This window comes from Drosophila rhopaloa, unplaced genomic scaffold, assembly GCF_018152115.1.
Source record: "Drosophila rhopaloa isolate 14029-0021.01 unplaced genomic scaffold, ASM1815211v1 contig_163, whole genome shotgun sequence".
NCBI classification, from domain to species: domain Eukaryota; kingdom Metazoa; phylum Arthropoda; class Insecta; order Diptera; family Drosophilidae; genus Drosophila; species Drosophila rhopaloa.
In genome coordinates this window covers 13967768-13992050 of record NW_025335043.1, presented here as the reverse complement: position 1 = coordinate 13992050, position 24283 = coordinate 13967768, and the positions used below count along the sequence as shown (strand labels likewise).

At 45.8% G+C, this 24283-nt stretch overlaps 3 protein-coding genes across 7 annotated transcripts; 1 reads left to right on the top strand and 2 right to left on the bottom strand.

Annotated features, from left to right (window-relative positions):
• Positions 1-245: 245 nt before the first annotated feature.
• On the bottom strand, positions 246-7421 carry LOC108047368 (adenylyl cyclase X E). Of its 5 annotated transcripts, none has more exons than XM_017127519.2 (12): positions 7039-7421; positions 6560-6957; positions 4848-5671; positions 4099-4380; positions 3350-3635; positions 3108-3283; positions 2839-3054; positions 2457-2781; positions 2122-2390; positions 1973-2067; positions 1760-1911; positions 246-1143 (listed from the first exon to the last, which is right to left on the bottom strand). In XM_017127519.2, the coding sequence occupies exons 2-12, from the start codon at positions 6680-6682 to the stop codon at positions 403-405; spliced, it is 3489 nt and encodes a 1162-aa protein (XP_016983008.1). In that variant the 5' UTR covers positions 6683-6957; positions 7039-7421; the 3' UTR covers positions 246-402. The 5 variants fall into 5 exon arrangements, with proteins under 5 accessions (XP_016983008.1, XP_016983007.1, XP_016983009.1 ...); XM_017127518.2 differs by having other exon boundaries at positions 6560-6792; XM_017127520.2 differs by lacking the exon at positions 7039-7421 and having other exon boundaries at positions 6560-7031.
• Positions 7422-8092: 671 nt separating this feature from the next.
• Positions 8093-10271, top strand: LOC108047354 (regulation of nuclear pre-mRNA domain-containing protein 1B). Its single transcript, XM_017127500.2, has 4 exons — positions 8093-8352; positions 8414-9123; positions 9424-9567; positions 9930-10271. The coding sequence occupies exons 1-4, from the start codon at positions 8202-8204 to the stop codon at positions 10080-10082; spliced, it is 1158 nt and encodes a 385-aa protein (XP_016982989.2). The 5' UTR covers positions 8093-8201; the 3' UTR covers positions 10083-10271.
• A 27-nt stretch (positions 10272-10298) lies between these two features.
• Positions 10299-16276, bottom strand: LOC108047358 (intraflagellar transport protein 172 homolog). Its single transcript, XM_044457832.1, has 5 exons — positions 16238-16276; positions 15360-15705; positions 15016-15302; positions 13912-14955; positions 10299-13847 (listed from the first exon to the last, which is right to left on the bottom strand). Exons 1-5 carry the CDS (start codon positions 16274-16276, stop codon positions 10299-10301), a joined length of 5265 nt encoding a protein of 1754 aa, XP_044313767.1.
• Positions 16277-24283: the final 8007 nt, after the last annotated feature.

Here is a 24283-nt window from a genome sequence, read left to right as displayed (position 1 = left end):
GCCTGATAAATCCATTTTGCAGGTGTTTATCAATAGAGTTTTAATTTAATTGGTTATATTAGTGCTTCACAAATTTTAGACTTAAAAGGTAAAGCAAAACGTGTTATTAATTTTAGAATCATACATTTTCAGATTCAATTAACGCTTTAAAACCTTTGGTATAGTATTTTAGATTGCTTTTGCTTCTATAAATGAAGCAACCAAATTAAAGATACATGCAATCAAATTGCTCTTATTTTTTTTGCGCACATTTAATAGTAATTTTATTAATGCAACCCCTTTCTGTGTTCCAACATTGATTTAAATTAAATATTACCTTAGATCCACCTAAAAAAGGCGACCATTTAAGTCTATGGTATGTATATACACGAATGTCTTAGGTCTAATCTGTGGTAAATTCAGCTAGTCTTCTTTTTTTAACGCAGGTGGACGATGTGGCAGGAACTGGTAATCGCTGTCGGTGCCGATGATGTAGGTGGGTATGTTGCCACGCCCCTTGACGAAGGTCATGCCCCGGTAGTTGCACTGGATGTTGAACTCGCGCAGCTTCAAGGCGGTGTTCTCGGTGACCTGAATCCGGCCAGGCAATCCAGTGGAGTCCATGCGCGAGGCCATGTTCACGGGATTGCCCCAGATGTCGTAGTGCGGCTTCGAGATGCCCACCACGCCGGCCATGGCCCTTCCATGCGAGATCCCGATCCGGAGCATCCCGTAGTCGGTGCTGCCCTCGTACTCCGTCTGCATGTTCTCCGTGTTGAAGCGCCGCATGGTGCGCATCAGATCCAAGGCAAACTCGGCCATCACCCGCACCACCTCGTTGCTACTGCCCACATTCTGGGTGGCACTGATCCGCGGCCCACTGGTGACCACATTGCCCTCGTACTGACCCCGCTCCAGGTCGAGATCCAGGGCTATGTTGCTCCCGTTTCCGTACGGCACCCGCTGCACTCCGTCCGTGTTCGAGGTGCGGGCACCATCGTAGCGACTCCTCCGCCCGTTCGGCATCAGCGACACGTTGCGGAACTTCATCTGGGGGGCATTCACCTGCTCCGATCGGGACACGTCCAGGCCACAGGCCGCCATGTACGTCCAGTTGGCCACCTTGATCTTCTCCACCCGCAAGGACTGCGAGTACTTGTTCAGCTGAGGAAGGAAATAATGGTTAAATGTATTACTTTAATCTCAATAATCATTATAGACAGTTGTAGTAACTAAACCTTGTTTTCGTGTATTGACCAATTATTTCTAAATATAATTAATTTTAATATAATAACTGCTATTCCTTAATAATAAGTATAATTATTTCTGCAATTCAATAGATCATTAGAAATCTATTATTTTCTTGGCAGATAGTAAAGGGAACCATATATTAAAGGCCATTCACCTTAAAACCACAAACTTAGGTTAAAAGGAACTTATTTTCTGCATTGTCCAAAAACCAAAAGAATGTCTCTAAGTTTAAGCTTTAAGAAATTACCATAACTTAGTACAGTACTAATTAGTTGTAGTACCCATTACTTTAAACTATTTTAGCGTTATTTGTTTGGTATTACTGTTCCCCTTTGATTGAAACCTACTACCATTTATCTCGAAAGACTAGATAAATATTCACTATTATCTAATTCAACCCACACTTTGGATATAACGCACTTCATTCCATTACGATTTGATAAGATTGCAATACAAAGTTACGAATTTACTAAATTTAGGCGTTTTATTTTTGTTGGGGATCCACCGAAACTTTTGGGAGACTACTCACCACATCGTCGAAGTCGCAGATAATCTCGTTCAGCACTCGCAGTCCGATCTTGTCGGTGTCAAAGTTCTTGATCGAGGCGAACATTACGGCCACATTGTCGTACTCCTCGTAGTAGAGTTCGTTCTGCAGTTGATTGGACAGGTAAAAGTCGGCTGGAGGGGGAAATTAAATGTATGAGAATGGGTCACCAACTTAGGTAGAGCAAAAACCCACCAACATGCGTGGGCAAAATGTTGGTTAGTAGCACTTTAATTGTGTCATTGGTGATTAAAGCATCTTCCTGCTTCTTCATCAGCTGCCGCTTCCAGCTGTTGAATAAATTATATGTTAGAAGACATTATATATGGAGTTCCAGACATTACTTGTAATCCACTTTGGCAATAAACTCCGTTTGACGCTCCATCAGATGGAAAATGCCCAAAGTGATGAGCATCAGCAGGGTGTGCGAAAAGTTGGCATTGAAGTTGACATTTGTGGAGGGACTGCTGGCGTAGATGATGTTGAACTCGAACACCACCAGTCCCGAATAGGCCAACATTATGAGGGCTGAGAAACAGGACTTGACGATGAAGGGTATCCGTGTGAACAGGAAGGACATGCCAATGATCAGGGTCATGCAGTTGGTGAGGATCTAAAGATAAATGGGGGAACGTAATGATTAGCACTTTCATTTGATACATTTTGGGGACCTTCCCACCCAAGGATGAAAGCACTGCACTCGTTCCTCGTAACTGGGTTCCAGATCCGCATAGTCGTCATCCCTGCTGCATCCCAACACTTGCATTATGGCCACGGCGCAGTACGAAAAAATGATCAGGAAGTAAATCACGATCCGGATGACCACGTTGCGCTGCATCTCATCTGACAGGCGGAAGAGGAACCCACTGAGTCTGCCGTTTGGGGAAGACACATCCGCATCCGACATGTACATGATCCAGAGTTTCTTGTACCACGAGATGATCAGCAGCATGGTGAGCAGGATTATGGTGGTGCCGTCTATGAACCAGTAGTGATAGCGGGCACTGAAAGGGGATTCTATGAGTGATTAACTATTCTCTTTGGGAATGGGATGAACTTACTCCTTGCTCAGCAGCTGAATGGACAGCAGACCCATGTAGATGGCCCAGGACAGGGCGATGCTGTACTTGAGCATCACGTCCGGCTCCTGCATGTACTGGAACTCCCAGTTGCGGATGCGGAAGAACAGGCAGCAGGAGCTAATGTTGCGCCGGAAGGTCTCCTCTTCGATCTCGTCCTGGGTGAGGCGAGTGCTCCTCCGAAACACTTTGGTGAGCCTGGAAGGGGATAGGAATTTAAGAACGATTGCTAACCCTGCAGAAGCACTCACTGTATCCGGCCAATGGGCATCTTGTCCAGCTCGCGGCACATCTCCAGCTTGGCCTGGTTGCGCACCTGGTTGTACTGATGGAGCGTGGAGTTGTGCATGAAGTTGGCCTTGCTGGCCTCGCTCAGCTTCTTGGCCTGCTGCTCCCTCATCCTGCGACGTGGGTCGTGCATGGGGGCCTACAACTTTCGGTTCGATGTCATAAAGCTGGCGGGGATCACAGTGGCTGACCGGGGAATACTCACGCGCAGTGTCTTGATCAGGAAGGTGCGAATGCCGTGCTTCTGCAGCACCGGATCCTCTCGAGCCTTTTCGGTGCCATCCTCGTAGAAGTACTCGCCATCCAGCAGGGACAAAGTCTTCTGGCTCACATGCACTCGTCCGGTGGCTCCTGTGGCCTCCAGTCTATTAGCAATGTCCACGTCCTTCGACCAGATGTCGAACTGCCACTTGGCAGCTCCAATCACGCCCGAAAGGACATCGCCGGAATGGACACCAATTCGCATGTCGATGTTCAGATGTCGCTTCTCCCTAAGGAAATATTGAATGAGTTAATAACATTTTCCCTGTTAAAACAATTTTTAATCATGGCCTTTGCTAACTTAAAATTCCCAGAATAATTATAGGTATAAATTGAATGCTTACCTTTGGCATAGCAATAAAGTATTCAGTTCCATTCATATGTCTTATCAAAGATAAAGTACGAGTAATAGTTATGACTTCACTTTTTTAAGCAAAATGAAATTTCTTTTAAAATGGTTAAATGCAAAACAAGAAAGTAGAAAATCTGATTTAAGCATTTTCATGTCACGCCCTTATTTCTCTGATACACACACTTGAAATTCCTTTAATTTCATTATGTTAGATTTGATTAAAGGCCTCTCTAATCGTTATCAATAATCACAGCGTTCATCCGGCAAAATAAAATGCGGACAATCAGTAGTGACTAATCACAACTTGGCTAATGAGTTTAATGATTTGTAAATGTACTCACCTCACATCGCGAATGTCCTTGATCATTCGCAGTCCCAGATCGACACAGCACTTGGCATGATCCGGATTTGGATTGGCCAGTCCAGCCACGCAGTAGTAACAATCCCCCAGGAACTTAATCCTGAGAACATTGTACTCCTCGCTGGCGATGTCGAAGCGCACGAAGAGATCGTGCAGTGCCTCCACCAGCTTCTTCACATCCAGAGTGGTTGTCAAGTGGGTGTAGTTGACCACGTCTGCATAGAGCACTGTCACATCCTCGTGCGGTTCAATAAAGAGGGTGCTGTATTCATGATTATATAAATGGATAGATTATAAAGATGGATAGATTATAAAGATGAATAGATTATATACTTGGATAGATGGATAGATTATATACATGAATAGATTGTATAGATGGATGGATTATATAGATGGATAGATTATTTAGATTGATAGATACTATAGACGGATAGATTATATACATGAATAGATTATATAGATAGATAGATTAAGTAGATGGATAGATTATATAGATGGACAGGTTATATAGATGGAAAGATTACACAGATGGATAAATTATATAGATGGAAGATTATATAGATGGAAAAATTATAGTGATGGATAGATTATATAGATGAATACATTATATAGATGGGTAGATGGATAGATTACATAGATTGATAGCTTATATAGATGGATAGATTATATAGACGGATAGATTATATAGCTGGATAGATTATATATAAACACTCTGTGATCCAAACTCACCCATGATCCGGTTGTCGCCATCGCTTGAGCGTCTGGCTGTCCGCACTCCTGCGCAGATCCACTTGCGATTGCTGCTGGTGCTGCTGCTTGGACCGCTCGATGCGGTTCTTCACATCCTCCTGCAGGCGATCTGCGATCTGGGCGGGCAGGATGCTCAGCAGCAGGCTCCTCTCCTGATCCCTGGCATACCGCAGCAGCAGGTTCTCCTCCACATACTGCCTGCGATCCAGAAAGGTGGTACGCAGCGCTATGTCCCTCATGAGGCGAAAGAAAATGCCCAGGAGATTGACACAGCTCAGGTAGATGGCCTCGTTCAGGATGCTGTGCATCTGATTGTCGTCCTTGGCGGTGATCACAAAACTATAGTTCACGATGTAGCAGAAGGTAACTGCTGCGCCCAGGACAAAGGGTTGCAGCAGATACGGCACCGGCATGAACATGTAAATGGCGTACAGCGTGTACGCATCGTAGATCGGATTCAGGATGTCGTTGTGGCTGGTGGCATGGTACACATTCAGGCCGATGTCCATCAGCACCATCACACACACCGCCAGCCAAGATGTGGCATAGACCACCCATCCGTGCTTGCTCACCAGCTCGCTGCGGAAGTTCACGGAGAGCACCAACCAGATGACCAGTCCGGAGCACATGTAGGCCACCATGTCCACGTACACGTACTTGATCTCCGGCGCCGTCAGTAGGAGCAGTGTGTGGATCAGGGTGACGGCCACGTGGATGAAGATGAACAGGGAGAGGTAGCCCACTCGCAATCGACGCATGTACAGGTCGTACGACTCCTCCAGCTCCAGGTTGCGACATTTTTTCTGGGGGATTTAGGTTATTACAGGGGAGTTGGGGGAACATAAAAGTATATTTCCTAAAGCAAAAATTCTTGGCGTCGAAAAGTAAGCATTGTGATGAACAACGACGGGAAAGAACCCTTTTTTACCCACTTTATTGATATATTTAATGCCCTTCTCTTTTAAAAAGATTAAGTTTATTTATCTGAGGATTAAGCTGATTGCACGTGAAATACTTTAACCGGACAAAACTAATAAAGGTTTTATTTTTTTACGCCTTTTCTTGTAAGAAATCTTCATCATAGAAGTATTTTCTAGGAAACGAAATAAACAGCCTTAAAAGAATTAAATAGTTTTCTTAAAACGAAAACAATATAGATACATTTAATGCCCTTCTCTCAGACTAAGATTAAGTTTATTGCTAACGTCGCACTTATAATGCCTTAGTACTTTGCTAATATAGTTGTCATCATTAACCTTAATAGGAGTATGAGCGAATGGGCCTTTTGAGAATTTCTTATCGGCTGGACGTTAAAAAAAAACCGTCAGTAATACAATCAATACTTGTTTAAGTCTTTGGGAGTCAATCAATGTGGATAGTATTTTTTCCCAAATTGTTTTGTCACAACAGAAACAAGAATTACAATTTTTTATTACAGGTTGTTTAATTACTACAAGACCTGGCAAGATAAATGTAATAAATAACAATATGCCCATTACAGTATTATATGATCTGCAATTTAAAGGAATTTTGCATTCGGTTGCAATATGGTTAATTGAGATTTGAGTGTCAACTTATAAAGATTGTGTTATTGCACATAAAGATAAAGTGTTGCCCGAACGAAACTTTCCACCGCTACTATTTCCATGGGCTAAAGAGTTGGACCCACCCAAAAGAAATGATGCACTCACCACCAGGTACGACCATTCCCAGTTCTTCTCGTTCTGAACGGTTTGGGCCTGCTCGCTGCTCCTGGCCAAGCTGATGGGATTGGTGCGGTTGTACTCGATGGCCGAGTCGAAGTAGGAGTCCATTTTGGGGGGCGGGTCAAATCGGTTGGGAGTGGATTCACACAGTTTCCAGCGGGATCATTTTCGGTGGCAGCTATCCACAATCAGAGGCTGTCTGGTGACAATCGTATCACCTATTATCAGATCAAACAATTAGCCAGCAACAAAATCCCCACTAGGCAGGGAATCAGTCAATTGACGGGCGTCGCTTATCGGAGCCACAAAAAAGTACAAACGAGGAAGGGTGTGAGGAATTTCGGATTTCGGGATTCGAGATTCGAGCAGTGCTATTTGTACGGCTGCGAAAAAACAGCAGCTAATTTAGCAATTTGTCTAATGTGCTGTTGATAGTGTGCTAATGGTCTGTAAATCACACTCACCAGCACTCGCACTCGTACTCCAAATCGATCAGGCGGAGTCCGCTTGCATTATCAGTGATGAGTGGGTTGCAAAAGGGGAAGAAGGATCACGGCTATATGGCTGTGTAATTTATTTACGGGCTTTGCACGTATGGCCGGGCACTTGAGGCCGAGCGATTTCGCACTTCACTTTCGTTGGGTAATAAATACGATAATAATTAATAAAAAATTAACACCACTTAAGCGCGTAGCGCTCCAACAAGCCAATACACGGCGGACAGGTATCACAAATTACTCTTTTGCCGCGATAAGCGTTCGCCGCGATTCGATTCCGTGCGAGTGAGGTATAGTAAGTGATATCGGCACTCTGTATCGGGGATCCACAAACACGACCGATGCCAACGAATTGCTGCGACCAACTGAGGGCACACACCTGCCGCCAAATCGCTCGCTTTCGGATTGTTGATGGCTGAGTGTTGAGTGCTGAGAGTTGAGTATGAGGTATAAAGTGTGAAGTGTGGAGTGGGGCGTTCGTTATCGGTGTGAAAAGTGTTTGACGGCGCTGGCGCTTGATCGATGACACAGCTGTGCTGGGTGACATTTTTCAAGACAGATTGATTTAAACTTTGTATTTTGTTACTATTAAATCATTATAATTCATGTAGTTTCCTTTTTAGTTTCCCTATAAATTTGAATTCAAATTTGAATTTCTGGCGCTTTAACAGTGGCTCCCTCTGGTGGATTAAGTTGGAAGCTAAGCCTAGTCAGCCCTGGTTTGGTTTATGTGAGCAGTATTTTTAAGCGATCTGGCAGCTCTACATTTCAAAAATGAAAAGTGACTATTTTATTGGAAAACAATAGTTATCTAGAGTTTTAAGGCGTTTTTCACATTAAACAGAGCGGGCAATGGTATTTATTAACGGCAAAGAAATGCACCCATTCAATTTACACATGAAAAACAACGATAAATATAAATCTAATTTGGCGCCTTCACAAATGTGACTATTTGTAAGATTTTTAGAGATACCAACCGTTATGGTTTAAATATTTGGTATTCTCGGCGACAAGCGCTTCGACCACACTGAGTCCAAGCTGTTTATTTTCTCGAATCGGAAAATTTTTTGAGGTTTTCTGACTGCCTTAATAGAAAATCGCCGGAAAAGCGGTGAAAACGCAGAGCAGCCATGTCGGCCTTCACGGAGACGGCGCTCCTCAAGAAACTGGGCGAGCTGAACAGCAGCCAGCAGAGCATCCAGACCTTATCCTTGTGGCTGATTCACCACCGCAAACACAGTGCGGCGATCGTAAAGACCTGGCAGCGGGAACTGGAGAACGGTGGGTATTCCTGTGGACCTCCTGGGTGTTCCCCTGGCTAATCGCATCCCCCTTTCTGCAGTTCCGGAGCCCAAGAAGCTGACCTTCATGTACCTGGCCAACGATGTGATCCAGAACAGCAAGAAAAAGGGTCCGGAATATGGCAAGGAGTTCAACCATGTGCTGGGCAAGGTCTTCGCCCACATCGGCGAGAAGTGCGGCTCGGATAAGCTCCTGGGCAGCCTGGGCAGGATCCTGAACATCTGGCTGGAGCGCGGAGTATACGATCCCAAGGCCATTGCGGAATGGAGGTCACGACTGCACCGGGAAACGGGTGGCAGCAGCAGCACCAATGGCAAGTCCAATGGAGGCAGTGAAAAACCGGAAAAGCCAGAAAAGCCGGAGCGGGAAAAGGAGCACGCCAGCAGCAGCAGCAGTGGCAGCAAGGAGAAATCCGAACGCCGCGAGAAGCGCAAGCACGAGGATCGCCACTCCAAGTCGAAGCGTTCGCGGCCACATGCCCCGAGCAGCAGCAGTAGCGCCAATAATGCTCCTCCGCCCGAGGAGGTCGTTGTTGTCGAGCCGGAAAACGGCCATACACCGCCATACTTGCCTCTAGGGGAACCCCCAGAACCCGAGGAGCTGATCAAGGCTCTCACGAACATCGAGAACTCCGCCTCCAGCGATGCGGTGGTGCGCGAACGGATCGCCAAGCTGCCGCAGGAAATATCCGAGATTAGCTGCATCAGCAAGCTGGAGGACAAGGACAAGGCCAAGGCTCTGGCCGTGCAGGTGGGACCCAGAACTGAGACTACATAGATGCAGTCTAAATAAGAGCACTTAAGAACGAGTACTAATGATTTATACATGAATTGTCTTCCAAAAGTTGGGAGCTCTTACCTAAACTCATGTCGTTGCAATGCTATTTTTATTTACACCGATTATGTAAAACTCTGTGCTACTCGTTTGACTTCAACTGTTTAGCCTTGTTCTTATTTTCACTTCAAAAGAGTTTCCCGAAACCGAAGGGCTCAAATTTGTCTCTATATTGTATATTTAATTGATAATTACAAATCGAAATCGCCTTTTCAGGTCAACGAAGCTGTGGATTTGCTCAATGATTACAATGCTCGACTGGCGGCGGAAATGGAAGACCGCACCAAGTTGGCCACCATGCTACGGGATTTTCAAGTGGAGCAAAAGGAACTTCTCTCCCAGGCTGAGCTACGTCTCGATGTACGTTCCCCGTCAAGTTTTAAACCCTGCATGCTTTTTCGACTTGTTAGATAAGCAACCTCTTTAAAAATACCGAAATTTGTCCATCGCAGAACTGATTAAATGTAGTTATTGTATGGTTTTCCCGCGATATTCTTTTGAGCACTTTATCAAGCGTAAAGGAACTCCTATTTAAACTGAATACAACTTCGTATTCAAAGTTGGCGAGTTCCCTAGCGTATGACCTTCCCAAAGTGCAAGCTACTGCCTATTGTATATTTGTAATTAATTTAAATTAAAAAAAACCTTTATCGAATTTGATGTAGTCCCCCTTTTATTACTCTTGTTGAAACATCATCGCCTAATTCTCTGTGTCTTTGCAGGAACACAAGAAGAAGCTGGCCAAGATGTTGGGCCTGCAGAAGGAGATCCACGACCACCTCTCCAACCTGCCCGACCTGACTCAATTGCCTGATGTGACCGGCGGACTGGCACCCCTGCCCTCCGCCGGCGATCTCTTCAACGCGCTGCATTAACTAAGATCCTGATCCGGATCCCGATACTGATCCTGAGCCGTAAGGAGCCACTTAAAGTCAAGCCTAGAGTTTATACGTATATTTGCAATTGCCCCCTTACTGGCACCCTCGCCCGCAAATCCAATGATTGTAATCCAAACACACCCACTAATGACGTTTTAAATACAGCTTCTAATTGCAAGCAACTTACATTCGTGGATTTATCCCGTTGGGTGCTTAGTGCATGACGTAGTTGGCCGCTCCCTGCCACTTTTCGGTGAAGCCAATGATGTCAGCAATGCCACTGCCCGGGGACATCTTCACGGCCACCGAGAACTTGCTCCACACATCGCGGTTCACCTGGTTGCTCGATCCCTGAAAGGTCACCGGCTGACGACCTCTCACGGGAAACCCACTCAACATGCAGGGCAAGTCATCCGGTCCCAAACTGGATTCGTACAGACCGCGATCATCGGTGGGCAGCTGCTGGTCCACCTGCTGATCCATGCTCACCGCCAGCACCCATTCACGCACCTCCTCGTGCAGATTGGGATCGTTCTTCAGGTGGATGTCCTCCGGCAAAGGCACGGAGCTGGGAAAATCGGTGCTAGCCAGATCGGAATGGTCCACCAACTGGCCGGAACCCTCCTCGATGGCCTCGCACACGTCCAGATAATGATTGAGCATCACAAAGGCCTCGGATTCCCGACCTGCCTGGCGGAGATCCATCCCAGCTTCGTAGAAACCTTTGTCCACCGGCAGGAGATCGGTGTGGCGAAGTAGAGCCAAGGATAAACGCAGGGCCACTGGTTGGAGGGACTGCACCTCCTTGCAGGCTGCTCTGGTGGCGTAGTAATGGGTTATTAGGAGGAACTGCTCCATGCTGGATGTAAAGGGGGATTGCGCCAGCTCTGGAGAGGATTTAAGGGATTGCAGAAGGCGGGACAGGAAGTCCCTCAACTGGCGCCACAGGGATCCACCCTCCGTTTGCTCCTCCCTCAAAGCCAGGCAATCCAAGGCGATCCTGGTGTAGATATTGAAGTGGGCCTCGATCGGCGGGGCTCCATAGCTCAAGTAGAGTCCCAGGGCAGTGGTGCAGTTGCCCTCGCGGATGAGCTGGGCTGCATAGACGGCCACGTACTTCTGCAGCAGGGCGGGATTCAGCTGCTTGGCCTTCTCCAGGCACCGCTGCCACTGACCCTGTTCCGCGAGGAGATCCAGAGCGGACACTATGTCTATGTCCGCCAGTTGCTCGATGTTGCCCTCGTGCCTCAGGCTGGCCTTCTGCTGCTGCTCCACATAGGCCAGCAGCTGCAGATCCGCATCAATCTCCTTGGCCAGCCGACGTGCCTTGCTCCACTGTTCCGTCTTGATGAACACATCCACCGCCTGCTTGGGCATATCGGCAGCCAAATAGAGTTGGGCGGCAGGTCCTATCTGCTTGATGGCCAGTAGTCGCGGTCCCAGTGATGTAGCCAACTCCTGGGCATCCTGTCCCTCCAGAAACTGATTGCAGATCTCGGCGGCCCGTAGTAGAGCCCTCTCCAAAGTGGCAGCATCCTCGGCATTGGAGGAGTCTATTTGCATGAGGCACTCGGCTGCCTTGCGGAATTGCTCCTTCTTGGCAAACTCGGCTGCTCTTTGCAGGTAGGCACGGGAGATCGAGGCTGCATCTTCGCCAGCCTGAGCTTGGGCTTGACCACGTTGGAGCTGCGCCTGGAGACGCCTCAGGTCATTCAAGGCCGCCGGGTAGTGCTCCTCGGCGATGCGCAGGGCGTCTTCGTAGAGGGATTCCTGTTTGTAGTGCTCCACAATCAAGTCCGGACGACGGGCCCTCAGAAGCAGAGCTTCATAGTCCTTGTAGTTACGGGTTTCCAAAGCGGCTGCAGCCTGTCCAATGAGAACTTCACCCACTGCATCGGGCAGATGGGATTCGGCCACATTCAGGGCCGCTTGCCAATCGCCTGCATGCTGGTACATCAGTATGGCCTCCTTGGGTTTGTTGGCTTTGAGGAACTCCGCCTCGGCGGCCTCGAACTTCCCCTCATCCTCCAGCGACATGGCGATCTTCAGGTGCACCTCATCCGTGGGTCTGCCCGCGAACCGGCACAGTTCCATGGCGAACTCGAATTGCCCGGAGTCGCAGGCAAATCCCACTGCCGTGTCCAGAAGTCCCAGCTTACTCAGCAATCGCACCGCACTCTCGGTGGGCATGGACTTGGCCCACATGTAGGCCACCTGCTGGCTGGCTCCCTCGGTGCCCTTCTGCTTGGCCACCCTGTAGCCATCCTCCCAGCGACCCGAGGAGCAGTACATGTGCACGGCGGACTTCCAGTCCCCGGAGGCCACGAAGTGCATCTCGGCGTTCTTGAGTTTGCCACGGGACTCCAGTTGCCGTGCCAAATGCAGATGGGTGCTGTCCAGCAGATCCTTGTGATGCCGCTCCACCAGACGGATCATGGAGTCGTAGAGTTCCCGCCGCTTGTACATGGCTATGGCCAGGTCGGGTTCATTCACCGCTATGAGGACCTTCTCCGCATCTCTGAACTTTCCCTGCTCCTCCAGAGTGCCTGCCAGTTGAACGAAGAGTTCCCGGAGTTGATCCGCCTTCAGATACTTCTCCCCAATTACATAGGCCCGCTCCCATTTGCCATGGCGATTCAGTAGCTCTATGGCATCCTTGTGCAGACTGGCCCGCACCAGCATGTCCTCCGCTCCATCCAGATCTCCTGCGAAGGCCAGATGCTTGGCCAGATCCACGGCATAGCGCTGGATGAGCTCCGGTTCGTCCAGGACCTTGGCTATTTGCACCGCCTTGCGCCATTGCTTGGCACCCACTGCAGCTTCCAGGGCTTTTTGGGTGGCTCCCGCTTCGATGTAGTGATTGATGGAAGCATCCAGTTGCTTGCGGCCCACCAGCCAGTCGCCCCACTCCTCCTCCAGGGCAGTCACCTCCTGCGGGGCCACCACACGTCCCAGTTCCAAGGCTCTGGCATAGGCTCCTCCTTTTCTGTAGAGAGCTAAGGCTGCTTCTGGACGGGATAAACGATGGGCTATATCCCCTGCTAATTCATAGAGCTCCGAGCGAACGAGTCCTTCTGTCACCTGCAGCATCACCTGCTCATCCTGCAGGATGTGGGGTGTCTTCAGGGCCAATCGGGCTGCCCTCGCCGGTTTGTTGGCCTTCAGAAACAATGACATGGCCTGCTGGAGATCCCCCTGCTCCTCCAGAACCTGACCAGCCTTCTCCTGCTGTTCGCTACTCAGTAGGTAGTCCATATGCTGCTGCTTCAGCTCAGAGATTCTGTTGTAGCCACGCCTCTCCGCCAGAGCCACTGCCTCATCCCACATTCCCAGTTGTTGGTACATCTTCAGAGCTGCCTCGATATCTCCCTGCTCCAGATAGATCCTCTCCGCAGTGCGCAAATCTGATCCCAGCAGAGCCATCTTGGCACGGACTTCGGGACAGAGAATGCCGGGGGAACCAGAGGACTCCTCGAACTCATCCGCCTGCTGGATCATCTCGGCCAGATAGTACGCCTTGGATACATTACCCAGGGCAGCATAGCACCTCTGAGCCACTCGGAGGTTTCCATCTTCCAGGGAAATCAGTGCCAGATTATGCCACATGGCCTTGGCGGCGGGTTTGTCTCCCAGGGTTTCCAAAAAGTGGACGGCTCTCCCGAAATCACTGTCATTCACCGCGGTTCCAAATTCCACGAGGCCTTCGTCTAGTTGGTAATTGTGTTCACTTGGTCCGTCCTGAGATCTGACTACAGTCCGACCCTATAAGGATTATTAAATTTACATTATATATATTATATTCATCTATATCCAATTCATAACTTACATTCTCGCGGAGCACCTCGATGGCTTCACCCCGAACACTTTGCATGGTGACGTGCTCGGGCAGATCGATGTTGTACCAAATGGCCAGGTTGGAGTTGCTCTGGGCCACCACCACATCGCTCTGGGGAACCCACTGCACGAAGGATATATTGCTGAGCAGGGTCTGCTTCTTACCCGTGTAGTTATCCACCAAAATCAAACGCAGCTTCTTGTCTCGGAAGAGTAGCTTATGGGCAGTCTCACTCAGCTCCAGCCAATCGATCTTGGTCTCGTGGTTGATCTGACCACTGGTCATCCGACTCACCAGATCCACCACGCAAATGGTCTTGGCGTCCAGGAGAAATGCCAGCTTTTTGTTTTCCCTCGCATTTCCTCGCTCATTTAGACGCACTGAGATCACATGGGGATTCACGAATTCAGTGCGAACCGATCCCAAGATGGAGTTATCCCCGTATTCCACTAAGCTTAGTTCACCCACATTGAAGACCAGGCAAACAGTGGGGTTCTCGAAGTAGAACCGCTCGTGGTGACCGGAGGCGGTCCAGGGAACCTCGCTGCTCAGATTGCGGGTCAGGTCACAAAGGATCAGGGACTCCTCGGTGCGAGCCACCAGGTAATTGTCCCTGCCCATGATCCTAACGTCATCGATCTCCAGACCCAGCTGCGATTCAATGGTGAGCTGTTGCGAGGGTTCGGTCAAGGACCTCACTAGAAGTTGACTGGGTGCCACGAAGATCAGCTCAAACTTGTCCTGCCACACGGTGCGTCGCAGAACGGACTCGAAGAGGAGCACTGCCCCACTCACGGATCCCAGGGCGAGTCGGGCTCCATCCCTGCGCCAGAGGAGGCTGCTCAGGGTGTACAAACAAGCCACCTCCTTGCTGGCACTCTCGCTCCAAGCTCCTTGCCGAGGACTCCAGGCGAAGATGCGAATCCTGTCGAAGCTGCCGAAGGCCACCGCCTGGCCATTTGGACTACAGGCGGCCACCGTGAACTCCCGCTCGCCCTCCGTTCGGGAATGGTCAAAGGTACGCAGCTGACGACCCTGAAAAGAAGGTTTAAGGCTTTAGAAATCCCCAAGAGATCAGTATATTCCAAGACATACCATGCTATCGTAGAATACAATCCGCTGATCACAGCCACCGGCGCAAAATCCACCTTGTGGCCAAGCCAAAGCAAAAGGAGGAACTGGATGCTGCACCACTCTACCAAGTGGTTCCGTGGCCTCATCCGTCATAAAGTAGCGTATGATGGTGCCATCGTTGTGACCACTCAGAAAACCAGTTCCCTTGGTATTCGCCGCCAGCGAAATGCAAATGCTGTCGCCGCCATAAAGGCTTTGCGACTTGTTGTTCTTGCTGTGCAGGGCACGAACCTTCCCATCCTCGAGTCCTTAAAAGGATTATTAATTAATAAAAGTATTTTATAATATTTATTAACATGATTTACCTGCAATAATAGAGCCCGAAGTGAGCCAAATCAGAGCAGTCACTGCGCTGGCCTGCGGGAACTTGTTACATATCACCTTCTTGTCGTTCCAGGATTCCCCCAGTTTGTATACATAGACGATGCTATCGCTCTGACCCACCGCCAGTTTGGTGGAGTCCGGACTAAAGGCCAATCCGCGGATCACATAGGAGTTCTTTCCGTTTGAGGGATTTGCTGGCTTGGTGCTGAACTTATCACGTCTTTCACCCGCATCATCGTAAAGGAGAATGTGACGATCCGCAGTGGCTATGGCCAATTTGAGCTGATTGGGAGACCAGGCTAGTCCTGCTATTCGCTGGATTTGCTCCTGAAAGAATATAATTGTTTACATTTATTAGATTTTCTTATTTTTAATACAGACAAAACTCTGTAAAGAATATACTTTCATGAAGTAGTTTATAAACCGATTTCACAATAATTACAATAAAATATAAATAATGGAAACAACACTGGTTTTGCTTCTGAAAGAAAACAATATTTTTAAATTGGTTTGATTTTCTTATTTTTAATATACTTGAAACTCTTTAAACTAGAGAGTTCCAGAAAGTAGTTCATAACGAAATCCTCAATTACTACAATACAATATAAATAATGTAGTAATAAAATATAAATAATGTAATCCGTAATAATCAATTGATTTTCCTATTTTGAATACAGTTGAAACACTTTAAACTAGACAGTTCCAGAAAATAGTCTAAAAACGAATTTCATAATTATTGCAATGAAATACGAATAATGGAAAAGACACTCATTTAGTTGATATTCATGAAAATTCAATATTGGAAATTTCGAGATAAGCAATCTAAAAATTTCGGTTTGTCCATTCGCATATTGCTTACCTGACCCTCCAACAATGTCCGCAGGTATTTAAGCTGCATTTTCTGAAGAGTATCCTTTAGATTAATATACTGTTTCTGAATTTATTTCCCGTTTAAAAATTTGTTAATTTTCCGACGTAGTTTTTGACGTTGTTGTGGTCCTTGTCAGTTGTTGTGGCAACCGGGAGCCCGGCAACCACCCACCCCCACCCACACCCACACCCACACCCACTTCCACCCACCCCGTTGTGCTGTCCGCTGTGTTGTTGTGTTGTCTATTTTCTTGGCGCTTCCGCTTTGCGCTGCCATTCTAAATAAATGGGCTTTGTTTTGAGATGCAGCAGGTGCCGGGCCTGCCACAGGATGGGCCAGGATGTGGATCTGCGCGTGGGTGATGGGTGGTGGTTGCCGTGGGGGTGGTTGGGCGTCCCACCCACAAAGCTGTTGCTTTCTCTGCAGACAGCGCTGCCCGCTGTGAGTTGTCCTAGTCCTTTCCGCGGAGAGAGGAGAGTGTCCCTCGGGGTGCGCAAGTCCTGCGGAGAGAGCGAGTGGCAGGTGAGAGGCCAACTCATACAGGTGTGCTATGAGAGCAAGAGCGCATGACCTTGGGTGTGGGTTGGGGGAGGGTTTTTCCAAATAGGTATAAATCAGCCCTCTACCGGAGTAATTTAGACTTTTACGAAATATAACAGTTTTATTTTTATAGTATTTTGTGGAATTTTTCAACATTTTTCGCTTACACGGAATTTTGTTACTAACAATAACTATTAGGACGAGCTTTAACGGTTTAACTGACTAAAGCTGACTGGTCCAAAACTATAGCAAAAGGACAATACAAATATTACTGAAATAAAATAAAATTTCTAGAAATTTGAAAAATTGAAACAATTTCTTTAGATTATTTAGCCACTCAAGTTTAGACCTTGTAATTAAAATAAGTGATCATATAAATATATTTCCAAACTATTTTATTATATTGGTCATGATCAGGGATCGATTTTCAAAAAATACAAACAGTAGATGGAACTATTTAGTTTAGTTTCTATATATTATTTTGCATTCGTAAACTTTTTTAAATCGTTTAAAAATACTCCAACTAGCACTGAGTTCAAAAATACTGATTGCTAACATTGTTTGAATTAGCCCCCAAATCCTTACAAGCAGTTTGATTTTCCTTGATGGTTTTCTGCTTATTTACTGCTAATCCAATCTGCTTGCTTACGTATCCTTGCCTCCTTGTAAACTGCTTGTTTTCTTTCTTCATTTATTTCATCCCCTCTAAAGGAAACTTTTCGGAGTGCGGATAAACTTTCACCATCATTTCCCCAGAACGACTCTCAGCAAAGCTATTTCTCTCTCTGTTCTCAAACTCTCTCTTCTGATTCTCTCGTGTTTTGTCCTTTCGGCAGGTCGTGTACTTCTCGTTTTTGGCCAACATCGTTTGCCTTGGCCAAGTCAAAAGGATGAACAGCGGCAGCTGGATAAGGCGGCTGCTGATTATTTTATTCAATGGCGGAGGCCAAGTGAGCGCCAACGTGGCTAATGTATGGCCCAACGCATTGTGGCAGGTCAAAGCGGGCAATTCAGTCTGGTTCTGGTTCTGGTTTTGGATCTGCTGCTGGTTCTTGGTCCTTGGTCCTTGGTCCTCGGTCCCCTCGTCCTTTGGTCGTTTTTGGCCAAGCCTATGGCCTTTTTCCGAGCTGCTCAGCCACAGAGCCACTCTGCTTTGTGCCACTGCCTGCTTGGCATCCCTTTAATGAGTTTCATTAATTAAAGCTACTTTGTTGGCACTGCTTGTTCTTTCCGCTCTGTGATCTATGTGTGAGTGGGTGGTGCGGGTGTGTGTGTGTGTGTGTGTCTGTGTGGGCTTGTGGGGTGTGTGAGTGTGCATGAGTAAACATGCAACATGAATTTTGTCCTTGACTTTTAATGGGTTTATGACAAAAGCGCTGCCTCCCACGCCCGCTCACAAAAAAAACCCCTGGAAACGTTGCTAATGTGCAGGGCGTTCTCAGATGTGTTCCTACATAGCGATATATATATATATATACATATATATATACACACACACACAGAAGTGCGTGAGTGTGGGTAAAAGAGTTGTTAAAGCGGACGTCTGCCGGAAGCTCTTGTGGGTGCCATTTTGGTTCATGTTCCATGCGACGCACGCCATTTTTATCTCGCTTCCTTTTGCCCTGCCTTAAACCATTCGCCAGACTTTTGTCTCTAAAACTTGGCTGCTTCCTTTGGCTTCTTCCCTGGCCTGTCATTGTTTCCACGGCAATCCTTTTTCCCTTTGATATTGCTCCTGTGGCCAAGGCCGGTGGCATTTTGGCTGGCGCTGCATTTTTAGCATCCACATCCACATCCGTTTGACGGCGGCGTCTTTTGCTCTGGGCCCCAGCTTAATTTGTCGACTTACAATTTTTATCTCCTCGAGCAGCCGAGCTGTGCTCAAGATGCTATCAATTACGAATTTGCCACCCGGGACAAGGCTCCTGGCTTTCTTTTAAACCATTTAACACCTCAGTGCCTAATATTGAAATTACCTAAACAATTATATTTCCTTTCCAAAAATGTAATTAAATTGATTCCTTGTGACAAAACATTTAAAATTTTTCATTCTCGAAATATTTAGCAAAGTAACTAATTTTATACATCATTTTATAATTCTAGAATAATAAACACAATTTTTGACGGTTTTTACTTAGCTTTAAGCACTAAAAATTGTTTTCTATAAAGTTAGAGTGGATTGTGTAAGCACACATATTGCTTACATTAATTCCTCTTTATTCCAAAATAGAATTTCTGCAATTTACCCCAAAAAAAGGCGTTCCAATTTAATGTGATTTTAAACTCTCCTGACCAAAATGGGTTAAGCCAACTTTGGCAGCCGCAAGAGCTGCGCTAATTCAGCTTTAAGGCAACAATCTGGCTAAAACTCTCATAGCCGCAACTCAAATCTGGGCATTAGTGGCTCGCGTACTTTTTCGCAGCGCCAGGCGAAAGCGAAAACCGAAACTTTTCCTCAACTTTGGGTTCCACACACAGAAGACCCACTCCAAGCCAGTCTCCCAGGGATTTCCCAGACCGTGCGTAGAAAGTGCAACTGCCACAACTGGAAAGTGCGGCAGGAAGTGCGCGAAATAACAGCAGAACAGCGTCAGCCGAGTGCAACTTCGAGTGGGCTGAAGCGGCAAGTGCTGTGCATAATGAATAACATTTTCAAATTAGTTTCCGGTCAGCGGAGATTTTTACGCAGTTTGTCAAGCGCATGAAAGAAAGTCCGAGGGGTGCTTTCACTGTAAACAAAAGAATGCCACTACTTAAAAGCCAAGAAACACTGGCAAAAGCGAAATTCGGTGAATTAAATGATGAATTTATGCCTCGAAATGCAACCAGTTGGTGGGTTCTTAAATTATTTGCCCCTGAAATTTAAACTTCATTCAAATATTTTGAACAAAGCGAAAGGGTACATTGAAAACCATTTATAAAATGAATTATTTTGATGCAATTTTTAATATTTCTATATATTATGTTGTATTATCAGGGTTAAGATAGGGTTCTCAAATGGTTTTATATATTTTGTGGTATTCATATTTAATTGAGTGCAATTCCATATATGAATTTAAATGATTGACATTTTATAATTCGCAATATGCCTTTAAGTTACCACCAATGGACTACTGTGGGTATCTATTTGTACTATAATAGACAATATACCCACAGTACAATATTGAAACTCCAACCTAGTTCCATCAAATGCCATTTATACTTAGAGACCCTTCGTTCTGGCTGAAATTATAGTCCCCCTGTCAGGATATAATTATATGCTGCTAACGTGCAATCAAAGCGATTGCCATAACAATAATAGCAGCGACAGGAGGAGGTAAATGAGGAGCCTAGGTCAATCATTTAACAAGCCCCCATGGAGTATGGAGGGAATGGAAGGTGGCCCGGTGTAAGCAAGCATAACGTAAAAATACAAAAAGGAGAAGCATAATAATGTACATAAATGTCTACATCTGGCCATTATAATGGGGGATAGCAACGGGGCCCTGGACTGGAAACATTCTACAAAATGCCGGCATAATGAAATCAAAATATGCCTCCTGCCCAGAAATACGTTCGCATTTTTGGCCTTGGCCAGTACAGTTCGCAGAGTATGTGTATGGCAACAATTTACGTTAAAAATTGGCACAACAATTGCAAAATAATCACCTCGGAGAGTTGGAGAATTGTGTGCCGGGCAGATGGATTCAACTAGTTTGCCTAGTTCCACTCCGTTGGCTTTTTCCCCCAGTTTGGCTGTACATAAGTTGGATTCCCCACTGAACAAACCGGGCAGCTAAAAGTATTAAAACTGGACCGACTGCATCCCCAATGCATCTATTCAATCGAAAAAATGAAGCAATCGTTTTGATAGCTCACGGGCATCATTTGCGAAGGCCACAAGCACTTTAGCCAAATGAAATGTGGCACAATGAACTTTGCCGGTCAAGTCCTTTGGCCTTTTTGGCTCCCGGCTCAAGTCATAATTTCCCAGATGCGGAAGATAGATGGCTGGCCAAAGAGCCAAAGCGCTTGTACTCGTATTTTCCCTTATCTCGGGATGAGCTGAAAATTTTCACGAGTCAAAGTCCAAAACTTTTCCGACAGAGCAAAAGTTTTTGCCAATTAGGTGATTAGAAATTGCCCCAGGGAATATCTTGCAGCTATTTTTTGGCCTGGCAATTAAAGCTGAAATTAAAACACTTGGAATCGTTTAGCCCAGTGACATTTGCAGTCCATTCGATTGGGCCAATAACATTTCTCGATATTCATGACCGCATTGTGGCCAGTTTTGTTGGACACAAATGCGAGTCGAAGAGACGGCCAGAAGAAACATGAAACCAAACCAATGCCAATGTCTGGACACAATCGAAGTCCCTTTTAGATTGCCACTGGCAAAAGCATACCCTTTTTTGGGAAAGGGATAGGCTGCACAGGGAAAAATATTACTCTTGGATTTATTTTATTTAAAGCTACTTATATAAGTTCAAGATTTGTATACTTTCAAAGATGATTTTGATTAATTCGAATTTGTTTAACGTTTTCGACAGATTTATACAACATTTAAATGACAAATAAATGTTTTTTTTTTTTTAATATTACTTATTTGTAAACATAAAACCCGTACTATAAAAATAAATAAATAAATGTATTAAGGCAAGTTATGTTTTACAGAAGATAGGTCTATGACGATTTCTTCTGAGATTAGAAATACTGAATTCGAATTATTAGAACTAGATTTTGAAAAAATATACAACCTATAGAATATAGTGTACATAGAAAATTTGTGCTGTGCACACACACGCCATGCATGACTAGTGTGTGTTCGCTTTATTGTCGAACTGGCATTTCTGCTCTGCTGCTTTTGGCCAAACAGAGGGCCAGTGGTATAAGCGCTATTAGCCAAAAGGCCTGCCAAATAAAAGCGAAACATTTGTACCAACACACGCCTGTTTGTGTGTGTGTGTGTTTTATGTCGCGATGTCAGCATGAACACTTTACGTTTCATATTTGCCAGGCCACTGAGCATACATTCGCCCACATTGGGAAAGCGAACGAGATTCCTGGGCGTTACATTCGAGTTTCGTTTGCCGTTTTCTTTATGCAAATTAGCCTTCAGTCAGTTGGATTTTTTTCCACGTCTTGCTGCCGCTGTTGCTTTTTGCATAAATTTTAAATTTCCTTCTTTATGCCTGGCTTCTCGGCGCTTTCGACTCGTATTTATTTGGAAGCATACTTTTATGGGCGCTGGCTGTGACAAGTCCTGATACGTCTGGCCCTGTCTCAAGCTTATTTATGCACTAACATTAAGAATTATTAACTTTGATAACTTATTGCACTGCGACCTCGCCACCGTCGTCGCCGCCCCGATTTCTTTTCATTTTGATTCCGTACATGTGCGGAAATTTTATGTGACACTTGAGAGATTTATGTTCGGGGCCCGAAAACTGAATGTGGCTGGGAACTTGTGGGCGTGGCGCATTGTTAAGTTTGAAAAGTGCCGCCGGCAAAAATGCCAAACACGTGCGACCAACTGCCTGCCCTCTAAATTCCTTGAAATACTCGGCGAATACTGGGCCATATTAATCATACGCACCGTTGGCCAAACACTGCACGAAGCCGTTAATTAATTCCCCGCTGTATCTGCAATATCCAACATTTAATTCAAGTGTCAGCTCAGCAAACAAAAGTTGGCAATGAAATGAAATTAATTTCTAGATTTGTTTGATTCGTCAACTGTCTGTCCGGTTCTTTGACATTTATTTGCGCGCAGAAAAAAAAACACCTTTAGAACAGGCGAGTTGTTAAACAAGTTTACAAGGCTTTCAATTTAAGCCAATTTGCAGACTGAAATTAGTTTTGCGTGCTGGTTATTAATTAATCCCCAGGAACAATCAATCTAAATCGCTTGTCAGCGCATGCCATAAATTAAATGTCCGACTCTGTTGTATATTTCCAACGATTCCATGGCGCGGAAACTTGCAAAGGGATGTCCGCTTTTCAATTAAATACCAATTGACATTGACTGACGGGGGGTCTAAAATTGTCGGGGTTTCGGGTTAATTAATAAATAATTGTGTTTATGAAAATGTAGCACAGCTAGGTGATAATTATCATGGCTGACCAGCCGCAGTCTTCTATTTTTGGTTTTGTGGTGCCACATCACGCATACGCCGCGTGGCCGGGACAAAACCATTTCTGTCACAGGCGGAGGCGAGCAATTTGGGCACGCCCATTGTCAGTGGAGTAGTCCACGTTTTGATTGATGGTTGGTTATGTCGGTTTGTCCGCTAACCCTCCAATTTCACCCCTCCCCTCCCCCGCCCCACGAAGGCAACTCCCAGCGGCTGCTGCATATTGTTTTTCCCTTTTTTCCTGGTTTGGGGATCTGCTGGTGGCTTCTGGTTTTGTTTTCTGGTTATTTGGACGAAGGGTCATGAATTCGTGATGCGGTCGCCGGGCCAACAAATTGAAGTGGTTCTGAACTCGATTCATTGCGAGAACAGCCTTGATGCAGTTGCGGTTTTGGGGCTGGAAAAGTTAACCCCCATTGGAGTTCCATTTGCCAGCTCAATATGGCCAAGTTGCCCACTCTGATTTGACGGATTCTATTAGGCTTTGAGGTGATTACGGCCTTTGTGCGGTTCCGCCTGATTGATAAGGTCGCCAGTGCTGCCGACACAAAAAGTGCCTGCCTCGTTGTGCACATCAACAATAACACGAATCTCATTAATCATACGTATGCATAATGGTTCGTGTCGTACAAGAATGATCAAAGGGGATGGGATGGGATGGGACCTGGGGGCACTGGCCAGAGAGCGAAGACTAATGTAATGTGCCACAATATGTTACCAACTGCGGGCAGGGGGAGGGGGATTTTGGCCAGGTCAAAGGCAGCTGCGGCGTCCCCTCACCTGTCCACTGTCCACTGTCCCACCTGCTGGCTAAACATAATCATGTGTCATTGTCGCTGTCACTGTCCCAGCCAAGCACTCCCTCTTTGCACTCAGAAATAAATCGTCCTGAATTTCAGACAACGCCTTCAATTTTGCATTGAGATGAACGTTTTTTATCCATAAGAAAACATTTAGTTTGCTTACATCCGCTGTAAAAACCTTTTAAGGTCAAAAACTATTGAGTTTCGGAACATTTTTTAAATGTATATTTTATGTTAAAAATAACTAGACACTGAGTAATATATCTTTGTGAATAGCAAACATTTTATAAGAGTTGTTAAGGACATATAAATTAAAATTTTTAGATTTTTTAAAATTGAATTTATATTTAATTGAAAAAACATATAAAAATAATGTGTATATATAACATTTTTTTTAACAAATATAAATTAATAATTACTTGTTTAAAATTACATTTTAAGTTATGAAAATGATATCTTTATTGAAATAAAAAGATGATGTAAACCGAAATGATGTGCCAAAGTACTTTCATATTTAGAACCTGCTCAAGCTGCCACATATGTAGCAGTATACCTGTTAAGTTTTGCAATAAATATAC

What these genes read in the sequence shown, in the direction of transcription:
- LOC108047358 (XM_044457832.1), bottom strand. Translation starts at nt 16,276, where the DNA reads ATGCAGCTTAAATACCTGCGGACATTGTTGGAGGGTCAG. An exon ending in GGACATTGTTGGAGGGTCAG is followed by an intron (nt 15,706 to 16,237) that starts GTAAGCAATATG and finishes ATATTCTTTCAG; the next exon opens with GAGCAAATCCAGCGAATAGC. An exon ending in TTCGGGCTCTATTATTGCAG is followed by an intron (nt 15,303 to 15,359) that starts GTAAATCATGTT and finishes AATCCTTTTAAG; the next exon opens with GACTCGAGGATGGGAAGGTT.
- LOC108047368 (XM_017127519.2), bottom strand. Translation starts at nt 6,682, where the DNA reads ATGGACTCCTACTTCGACTCGGCCATCGAGTACAACCGCACCAATCCC. An exon ending in TGGCGACAACCGGATCATGG is followed by an intron (nt 4,381 to 4,847) that starts GTGAGTTTGGAT and finishes TCATGAATACAG; the next exon opens with CACCCTCTTTATTGAACCGC. An exon ending in TCTGCGACTTCGACGATGTG is followed by an intron (nt 1,144 to 1,759) that starts GTGAGTAGTCTC and finishes TTCCTTCCTCAG; the next exon opens with CTGAACAAGTACTCGCAGTC.
- LOC108047354 (XM_017127500.2), top strand. Translation starts at nt 8,202, where the DNA reads ATGTCGGCCTTCACGGAGACGGCGCTCCTCAAGAAACTGGGCGAGCTG. An exon ending in CCAAGGCTCTGGCCGTGCAG is followed by an intron (nt 9,124 to 9,423) that starts GTGGGACCCAGA and finishes TCGCCTTTTCAG; the next exon opens with GTCAACGAAGCTGTGGATTT. An exon ending in AGGCTGAGCTACGTCTCGAT is followed by an intron (nt 9,568 to 9,929) that starts GTACGTTCCCCG and finishes GTGTCTTTGCAG; the next exon opens with GAACACAAGAAGAAGCTGGC.